Raw genomic sequence first — 11,358 nt, 5'->3', positions numbered from 1 at the left:
CTCTCTCTCTCTCTCTCTCTCTCTCTCTCTCTCTCTCTCTCTCTCTCTCTCTCTCTCTCTCTCTCTCTCTCTCTCTCTCTCTCTCTCTAAAAAAAATAAAACATTAAAAAAATAATAAACCCCCCCCCATGGTCATAACGCTCTTTGTTCAAGTCCCAAGGTGAACATTTCCTTCTGGTTTGATATCATCCCGCTGAAGCCGCTCCGACCCAAGGTGTTTCAGAAGTCTACATTTGGGCAAGTTATGGCCCCGTGTTCGGCAATGGAAACGCCAGATCCTGGTAGGAAGCCATGTTGGGACGTATCCTATATGTGCTGTAGAATAAAGGAAGGGCAGCAGTAATCCCTGCCACTGTAGCAGAGCCACATTAGCCCTTTCACTGCCACACTACCAAATGGCTAACCCTTTCACCGCCACACTACAGAAGGTTAACCTTCCATAGTGTGGCAGTGAAAGGGTTAAAGCGGCCGGCCCACACATCCCCCACGTAATTGATTGCAGAGCAGCGTAATGAGGTGAGGGCTTACAACGCCGGACCCCCCCCCCCCCCCCCCCCTCCCCTCATTATCTTTACCTACTTTTTTAAGAGCATTGGTGAGAGAGAGAGGGGGGGGGGGGCTTCTGGAAGTAATAACCGAGCCCTGGCTGTAGATATACATTCATTATTTATGATGTTTTAATAGGTTTCCGATAGGGAAGGAGGAGCCTGCGCTGTCTGTCCAGACGTACACCTTTACTTCCCTTCACAACAGACACGACCTGGTGCGCCGTCGGCCATGTGTCCGTCTGCCGGATGTTCCGCGAGATAGATACACACGGAACATCGTACAACAATGATATTGTTGTTTTGTGCTGTTTTGAAACAGGCAGGCGTTTAATACACAATACTACAATCAAGCCCCTGTAAACTACAGAACATGTAGGGATATAATAGGTATAAGCGTTTTGTACCTAGTAAAAGATTGTGAAAGAAACAAATTCCCCCTTGGGGGACAATAAATGTTGAATGAGAAATAAAAATAAATTATTACATGGAGCATGAAATAAAATAAAACGTCCTAAAACATGGATTGTGAAATGTGTAATATGAGTCAAGACAAGGCTCTAAGCGTGTGCCGCCGAAATCACGCAGCTGCCAAAAGAAAGTGAGCTATATCTTCTACCTGTAGCCTCCCCTAATGTGATAATTATGTCTCAGCATCGTCTGTCTCGTATAAACCGTCATTAAAATCTTCTGCCAATCTGGAAGGGAAAAGCACGAGAATTACTGCGAGGCTTAAGTACAACGCTGCCGCCCGCCTCCCAAACCCATTTGAATTTCCTGACTGGCAGTGTGAGCCAATAGCTCTGTTTAACAGGTGTACTGTCATTGTAGTGTATAACTGCATGCTGAATGCCCTTATGGTTCCATATGTAGAAGTGGGTATATCCTCATATGTACATATGTTGCTCGGCTTGATAAATTGTAAATTATGTTGCGAAACGATGTTCGGCCTACTTTTCGCTGGTAAAGTGAAGTTTGCAGAGACATGCATAGTAACAGCCTTCAGATTTGAACACTTCCAAGTTTTTCCTTTTCCCCTCGCAGCTACAGTAGAGCAAAGTAATGTTCCGTATGCTAGCCTTCAGGAACACCTTGCGCCGTCAAAAAACAGACCCCCCCCCATTTCCTTCGAAAGTTGCCATCAACATTGGCCCCTCTGTCTTGTCATCTCGGTACAAGCAGCTACTTCCCTCTCTGCTTCCGACAAGGCGCTATCTATCGCGCATCTCAGTACCGAAGGGAGCCGGCGCTCCGGCTTTGATCTGCTGCCGCCTTTTCCATGAGAGAAACCTGGAATCTTACATTCATTGTCAACTCCTGCCCAGTGGCAGATGGAGAAGCCGGGCCCGCCGAGACTCCACATCATACAGTATACCCCACCCCTCCTCTCTGCTAGCTACACCTCACCCCACCCCTCCTCTCTGCTAGCTACACCTCACACCACCCCCTCCTCTCTGCTAGCTACACCTCACACCACCCCCTCCTCTCTGATAGCTACACCTCACCCCACCCCCTCCTCTCTGCTAGCTACACCTCACACCACCCCCTCCTCTCTGATAGCTACACCTCACCCCACCCCCTCCTCTCTGCTAGCTACACCTCACCCCACCCCCTCCTCTCTGCTAGCTACACCTCACACCACCCCCTCCTCTCTGATAGCTACACCTCACCCCACCCCCTCCTCTCTGCTAGCTACACCTCACACCACCCCCTCCTCTCTGATAGCTACACCTCACACCACCCCCTCCTCTCTGCTAGCTACACCTCACCCCACCCCCTCCTCTCTGCTAGCTACACCTCACACCACCCCCTCCTCTCTGCTAGCTACACCTCACCCCACCCCCTCCTCTCTGCTAGCTACACCTCACACCACCCCCTCCTTTCTGCTAGCTACACCTCACACCACCCCCTCCTTTCTGCTAGCTACACCTCACACCACCCCCTCCTTTCTGCTAGCTACACCTCACACCGCCCCCCTCCTCTCTGCTAGCTACACCTCACACCGCCCCCCTCCTCTCTGCTAGCTACACCTCACCCCACCCCCTCCTCTCTGCTAGCTACACCTCACACCGCCCCCTCATCTCTGCTAGCTACACCTCACACCACCCCCTCATCTCTGCTAGCTACACCTCACACCGCCCCCCTCCTCTCTGCTAGCTACACCTCACCCCACCCCCTCCTTTCGGTTAGCTACACCCCTCCTCTCTGCTAGCTACACCCCCCCTTTCTGCTAGCTACACCTCACCCCACCCCCTCCTCTCTGCTAGCTACATCCCACCCCCTCCACTCTATTAGCTACACCCCACCCACCCCCTCCTCTCTACTAGCTACACCCCACACCAGTCTCTGTGGACCTCACCCTTGCCTCATCCCTCCATTCCTCTCTTTTTCTGTTGTATTTTTTTGTGTGTGCCTGTGTGTGTGTTTGTGTGGTAGTGGGCCTTGAGAAGCTGTGGTGAAATATTTTAACTCTGAACTTCACTACTCAGGGCTTTTGATAAGGGCTATCTCCCAGATTTTCTCTGTTCCAAGCTGTGGTGTATGTGTATGTGTGTGTGTGTGTGTGTGTGTGTGTGTGTGTGTGTGTGTGTGTGTGTGTGTGTGTGTGTGTGTGTGTGTGTGTGTGTGTGTGTGTGTGTGTGTGTGTGTTTGTGTGTGTGTGTGTGCACGTGTGTTCATGCGCGTGCACGCATGCTCTGGTCTTCGAGCCGCGGTCCAATTCCATTGCAAAACACACCCCAGCGTTGCTCTAATATGGGCACGGCTGGTTGGCTTAGCAGCTTCTTGTCTCCAGCTGCGTTTTAATTCAATCCCTATTGATCCATTTCTCTACTCCCAAGGACTCCAATATCATATGAATGGTGCTCAGGGATGGGTTCCCCGTATTATTGTATTCCATTGCCATAAAGGGCATTAGTAGCCTACAGTGCAGCCCAGATCAAGTTTCAGTCGATATCCGCTAAATAGAGTGTCCATTTCTCCTCTCTCTACCGTGTGTCATTAGAAAATGACCATAATTCTTTAAGCAACAGGGCACCTTTTTTTTTATTTACACACCCGCTGCTCTATCATCAGACCACCAGCACCCTAGCACCACCACCACCACCATCGCCACACCAGGAGCTTTAAATATACATTTTCATCAAGCAAAGGAAGGAAAATCGCTGGGCTTCCCGCTGTGTGTTTTTTTAAAAGATATTGTTACTGTCTTATTAGGGTCGCAATCGATGCCGGCCTCAGAGAGACGCCATTTATATCTACTTGACTGAGCCTGCTCCAGCGTCCCTCTCCCAGCATGCCTCGCAAAAAGAGAAGGGGGGGGGGGGGGGGGGGGGCTTGCGGAGGGAGGGTGGGGGGTGAGGGGGATAGTGTGTCCATATTCTGTGGAGGTTATCCCCTGGTTAATGTGACATGCCTGTCTGCGACCTTGGCGCTTGTTAACTGCCCGGATTATTATTGTGATAATGTGGCAATTAAAAAGAAAGCGCTCCATCAAAATAGGGGCTTATGGTCCAAGAGATGGATGTGGAGAGATTACAAGGCAGTGGGAAATACATTAAGATGGCAATCCATTCTGACTGTATGGCCTGGACTCTACCCCCCGCCCCTCCCCCCAACACTGTGGTTATTATCGCTCGTCCTCATTGATATCCATTCCCAATCAATACTCCTCGCCTGCTGTAAAAATACAAGTAAATCAACACACAGGAGCCAGAACTGGACGTAAAAGAGGAAAAATCAAAAGCCAACACTAATTAGACGCCATAAGTCTGGAGGAAGTGTCTCTCTCTTTTATCTGACCGAAGAATTAGAATAGAATCCAGTGGGTGGCATTATTGTCTTTCTTCGCAGGGGATATCGTCGCTGTGAAACGGCACCACCGTGGTGACTCTTAATGCATTTGATGTTGCTCGTTTTAACCCAAATGAATTCTTCCTCCTGTCAGGTTGTGGACTGCAGTCTGTGGAGATGGAGTGTTTGCGTTACGTTCAGTTAGAATGTGTCCTGAGACTCATCTGCATGGGCCTTTTCTTTGCTTGATGTTTTGCAGATTCTTCCTGAAATTCTTCCTCAAGTGCAATCAGAATTGTTTGAAAAATGCAGGGAATCCAAGGGACATGAGAAGGTTTCAGGTAAGACAAAAGAAAACAAAAAAAATAACAGAATTGTGCACACAAATTAAATTCTTTATTCACCAAGCGCAATACAAGTGCAGGGATTGTCATGGTAACATTGGTGCAAAGACACAACATCATTTTGGGACCCCTAGCCCTATTTCCTATGTACCAATTATGTTGTCGATCAATAGTGTTCGGAGCACAGTCCATGCTGTTCTGCATAATGCTACCTCTGGCTAGTTAGCTCCAAAACAAGCTCCTTCAGTGTTTATTCCAGGTCTTGCACAGACTGGAGCGTGGCCCAATTGACTTTGCATTCGTTTTGTGGCTGACTAGCCAGAGGTCCGGGTTTCCAGTATGAAGAACAGCATGGATTGTGCTGAGAAAGGACCTTACCGAATGACAACATCATTGCTATGTATGAAATAAGGTCCAAAACTTAACTATTTAACACAATTGCGTGGCACATAATATAATAAAGGTTCAGACATACAATAAACAATGGACTATCGCTCTACTACATTTAAACATTCCTACTATGTACATTAATGCTTTATCGGGCATGTGCGGTTGCAGTTGTAGATCAACTTGTTGTGGAAGTCCAATAATACATTAGTCCAATGTATCTCATGAGGTAGTTACAGTGAAGAGAATGACTAGCGACTTTTGACTGTATGAAGCTTGCATGCCTTCTTTTAAGCTCACCACCACCTCAACTGTTTCACTTCCCCACTTACAAAATGACATAGTATATCTATTTCTGATGGCATTTGCTCATGGTTCCATCCTTGCTGTTTGTCTCACCCAGGTGGTCATCTCCACTACGGTGAACGTGGACGGCCATGTCCTGGCCGTGTCAGACAACATGTTTGTCCACAACAACTCGAAACATGGCCGTAGGGCCCGACGCCTGGACCCCTCTGAAGGTAGGCTCTCCCTGAGAACACTCCTGGGTAGAAAGGTTTTAGAACATTATCATGTGTTTTCATATACATTACATATATATTTTACAAGGATACGGCCATTTTGCTATACATAGTAGCGTAGGTCAATGTTTTATTTGACATGTTTTCCATGTCCTAAAACCACCCGTCTCATTTATGCTACAGACTCATGTACAGTATGTCATCATTCAAAAAGGAATCACTGTTTAAATCCTAGTTTATTTAAATGCACGACTTGCGATTACAATTAAGGTGGGTTACCTTTCATTAGTGTATTTTCCCTGTGTTATGGCTTCAGAATGGGTTCTAATATTTGTAGCTATAGCTAGCCTACTACTGTGTTCCCACTCCACCAGCAATGTTAACACTTCTCCAAATTCCAGGAATAAGCCTGATAACATACTGTCATTTGTTATTATTATATGTTAGTGATTATTTTGAGATTGCCTATATCACAATGAGCAGTTCTCTCACGCAGGTCACGCTCAGACTGCCCACAGAGATCAACACAGCACATGTTGTCACTGAGCACACTCGCTACAGGTGTTAAAATCAACACTGAGCACACTCGCTACAGGTGTTAAAATCAACACTGAGCACACTCGCTACAGGTGTTAAAATCAACACTGAGCACACTCGCTACAGGTGATAAAATCAACACTGAGCACACTCGCTAAACGTGTTAAAATCAACACTGAACACACTCGCTATAGGTGATAAAATCAACACTGAGCACACTCGCTACAGGTGTTAAAATCAACACTGAGCACACTCACTAAACGTGTTAAAATCAGCACTGAACACACTCACTAGGTGTGTTAAAATCAACACTGAGCACACTCGCTACAGGTGTTAAAATCAACACTGAGCACACTCACTACACGTGTTAAAATCAACACTGAGCACACTCACTAAACGTGTTAAAATCAGCACTGAACACACTCACTAGGTGTGTTAAAATCAACACTGAGCACACTCGCTATAGGTGTTCAAATCAACACTGAGCACACTCACTAGGTGTGTTAAAATTAACACGGAGCACACTCGCTATAGGTGTTAAAATCAACACTGAGCACACTCGCTATAGGTGTTAAAATCAACACTGAGCACACTTGCTATAGGTGTTAAAATCAACACTGAGCACACTCGCTAAACGTGTTAAAATCAACACTGAGCACACTCGCTAAACGTGTTAAAATCAACACTAAGCACACTCGCTACACGTGTTAAAATCAACAGTAAGCACACTCGCTACGTGTGTTAAAATCAACAATGAGCACACTCGCTATAGGTGATCAAATCAAGATGTACGTTCTCTTTTTGCAGTTCTCTTTTTTGCCTTGCAGGTCGACCAAATAAAATGCACCATCCATGTATAAATTGGACGTAAGGAAACCTTACCCTTAAGCATGGAAACGTGTGATGACGTTTTCATTCATGTGGCCACATTTAATACCCCCGCCCTTTTAGTCAAATGCGCCTGTGTCTGCGCCATAAAATCCCCACTCGCCATGCAGTTTCCAGAGGTGACGTCACACAGAGTCACATCCTACGCTGTGTGCAAACACACAACTCTAACAAGCAAACCAGCTCATTCTTCTTTAAGCTCCTAAATCACCTCACCGGATCCAAGTAACCTGGAAACGGTCTTTGACTTACTTTGAAGTGTACAAGAAACTTTTCCTATTAGTAACTCATATGAGCGCTTTGATAACTTCACAGCCTTCATGTATAACACTTAAACATTCATGTACACACACACACACACACACACACACACACACACACACACACACACACACACACACACACACACACACACACACACACACACACACACACACACACACACACACACACACACACACACACTTGAGATAAATCCCCTCAGTGGGGGCATCCTCAACCTGTCTATGAAGTGGTACTGGGCCTCTCGTCCTGTAGGAGTCCCGGTCTACTGTACCCACTATTGTGTTGCAGGCGCAGGGAGGCCATCACTGTAGCCAGGGAATCTCACGGCCCTTTCATCTCAGCCAGATTGGGATGTTTTCAGAAGCGATAAAAGCCCAACATCTGCTCTCTGTCTTTGTTCCACCCCCCCCCCCCCCCCCCCCCCCCACCCCCCCGCTTCCTTGATAAAAGTTTCCACAGCGTGCTTCACGCCATTGTGCTTTATTCATTTATCTCGACTGGAGAGTAGTACACCCCCCCCCCCCCCCCCCCCCCCCCCCACACACACACACACCACGCCATCATTTGGCTGTTTGTTTACGGTTGTGACAAAGGGAAATTAATAACGATGACAGTTGAACCAGGAGGAGGGAAATGCTTGAGCAACACCCTAAGCAAACTGCTAAGTGGTTTGAGAGGAATTCTCTGTTCCGAGGTATTATGTAACGGAGGCTCATTAGAGTCACTTTCATCTGCCAACTGAGTGACTTCCAAAGGTAGATTCTGTAACTTAGTGGGGGGCATTGGACCCTGTACACTGAAGGGGCTTTTCTCCAGCGTTTACCTTTTTTTCTCCTTTTGCCACCGTGTTATTTGTAGCTCTGACATCTTGGTCGTTGAGATCAGAAGCGCCGTCTCAAGCCAAGGCCAAATGAAATATCAACTATTTCTGTAACAGTTGTCCACTATTGTAAACTGAAGTGGAATAAAGATACGGAATAAACAAATGAATGACATACAACGTCAGGGGGCGGGTCAACGAGAAGCCGCGGTGCCAATCATGTCACGTAGTACAAAGAAAACAAATCCCTTAATACCACTGAGCAGCATATCAAATCATTATCGTAATAAACTTGTCCGAATCCGGGAATCGTTGTACAAACACGGAGCCTTGGTGAGCGTCTGAGTGCGGGCCTTGTTTCCCCACTACAGCGCGCGCCTGTTTGTAGAGATAGACCGAAGCCCAGGGCGGTCAGTCAGCCTGTCTGCCTCGCTGCTGCCTGCACATAGTCTAGTCATCAAGGAGACATTGCTGTGTTTATATTGAGCTCCTCATTGATCTCAACATTGAGAAACTAATAATTTTTTTTTTTTGCATGGATGATTTGCCTAATAGACTACTACTGGCAGAGCTGTCTCGAGTGAAGGGAGACCCAGTCAAATGCACTTTATGGACATTACGAATATACTGTAAATGTAATTATATCTAATATCAATGCGATAATAACAAAATTGCTGTCCCTCCCCAAACTCTTAAGTCTTACGCTAAAAGCCCTCAAAACTTGTGATGGAAAAAAAAAATTATAAAAAAAAAAAAAGTTCCAACAGATTACAGTCATTTTGTGCTTGTAAGTGCTTCTTACAAGTGCTTCTCCTTATATTGTTTTTGGAATTTTTATTGTTCCAGTTATGCGTGTGTGCAATATCTCAAGTTCACATTAAAAAAATGCCGCAGTATAATTGAGAAAGCCCATTTTGTGTTTGTGAGTCCATTGTTTGGGGGGCATTTTATTGTTTCATCCCAGTACCGGGATCATCCTCCTCTACATACAGTACACACAGCACAGCACATAATGAAGTGCTATATACATACGTGTGTAGAGCTCTGTTGTCTGTGTGGCTCATTGGCCTCTTGCTACCTGTGTTTCCGAAGCAGCAACGCCCTGCATCAAAGCCATCAGCCCGAGCGAGGGATGGACGACCGGCGGCGCCACCGTCATCATCATAGGGGACAACTTCTTCGACGGCCTGCAGGTCGTCTTCGGCACCATGCTGGTCTGGAGCGAGGTGAGGCGCGCTGCTTTAAAGACACAATCCGGGGTTTATCTGAACATCTACGTTTTAGATACATTCTCACATGTTCTCGAGGAGTTTGACTTGTAGGTGGGGGCGTTTTTCTTTCCAGAACGGTCTTCGAAAACAGCCTCAAAAATCATATTTTTTACGTAAAACATATATTCTCAGTCGGCGTATCTAAAGCTCAGGCAATAGTTTTTAATATAATATAATATATATCGTGCCGGGTCACATGTGTCTTCGGGCCAATACATGTGTATGTAAACAAAACCACTATTGGGCTGATGAGTGTTTCAAAACGGCAATCATGGATTGCTGTTAGAGAATCAGAATGGCCGTCATTCACCAAGAACAGTGAAGGTGAATGTGACACATCACACAACAAACTCTCACACTACAGAAAGATGCGAACATGCAAGATGTCTTATAAAGTGAACGGTAAACATGAACTCTACAGTCCTGCTGTTACACATTCAATGTCACTATGCACATACATGTACATACATCTCTGCGTACATGAATGCATACTTTCTTTCTCTCTTTCTCTTGAGACACAGAGACACTCAGAATGTGGCTCTGTACATAAGGCAGGCCATGAAATATTGAAATGGGTCCAGAAGAGCGGAACACCTGGTAGGGAGAGGAGGAGGACCAGTGGCTCCTCCCCCTACTAGAGCTAGATACACACACACACACACACACACACACACACACACACACACACACACACACATACACACACACACACACACACACACACACACACACACACACACACACACACACACACACACACACACACACACACACACACACACACACTAGAGCTAGATACACACACTAGAGATAGATACACACACACACACACACACACACACACACACACACTAGAGCTAGATACACACACTAGAGATAGATACACACACACACACACACACACACACACACACACACACACGCACACACACACACACACACACACTAGAGCTAGATACACACACTAGAGCTAGATACACACACTAGAGATAGATACACTCACTAGAGATACAGTACACACACACACTACAGATAGATACACACACTACAGCTAGATACACACACACACACACACTAGAGATAGATACACACACTACAGCTAGATACACACACACACTAGAGATAGATACACACACTAGAGATAGATACACACACTACAGATATATACACACACTACAGCTAGATACACACACACACTAGAGATAGATACACACACTGACTAGAGCTAGATACACACACTATAGCTAGATACACACACACACACTAGAGCTAGATACACACACACACTAGAGATAGATACACACACTACAGCTAGATACACACACTACAGATAGATACACACACTACAGCTAGATACACACACTACAGATAGATACACACACACTAGAGCTAGATACACACACTACAGATAGATACACACACTACAGATACACACTAGAGCTAGATACACACACTCACTCTACACACTAGAGCTAGATACACACTCACTCTACACACTAGAGCTAGATACACACACTCACTCTACACACTAGAGTTAGATACACACACTCACTCAACATACTAGAGCTAGATACACACACTCACTCAACACACTAGAGCTAGATACACACACTCACTCAACACACTAGAGCTAGATACACACACTCACTCTACACACTAGAGTTAGATACACACACTCACTCAACACACTAGAGCTAGATACACACACTCACTCTACACACTAGAGCTAGATACACACACTCACTCTTAGGGATGGGTATCGTTAGGATTTTATCGATACTACTACTCTTATCGATACTGCTTAACGGTTCGGTACTTTATCGATACTCTTATCGGTTCTTTTTGGTTCTTTTTTTGCAAGAAAAAAAGACAATTAATTAAGAACAGAATCAACATTGCTTTATTATTTATAAATACAACTTTATAAATAAGTATTATAAATAAATATAATTTCTTCAGCAACAGCAG

At 45.6% G+C, this 11,358-nt stretch overlaps 1 protein-coding gene across 1 annotated transcript in view; it reads left to right on the top strand.

Moving 5' to 3' along the window:
* The window catches only part of LOC311242950 (transcription factor COE1), a gene marked incomplete at its 3' end in the record, with an annotated part of 134,655 nt that overhangs the window by 92,699 nt on the left and 30,598 nt on the right, over window positions 1-11,358 (top strand). Inside the window, 3 exon segments of the mRNA XM_084332016.1 lie at window positions 4,597-4,678; window positions 5,472-5,589; window positions 9,212-9,345. Of these exon segments, the coding sequence (XP_084188142.1) occupies window positions 4,597-4,678; window positions 5,472-5,589; window positions 9,212-9,345 (334 nt within the window).

This window comes from Notolepis coatsorum, assembly GCF_963971535.1.
Source record: "Notolepis coatsorum genome assembly, chromosome: 16".
NCBI lineage: Eukaryota > Metazoa > Chordata > Actinopteri > Aulopiformes > Paralepididae > Notolepis > Notolepis coatsorum.
This window is presented reverse-complemented; position numbering and strand designations above follow the sequence as displayed.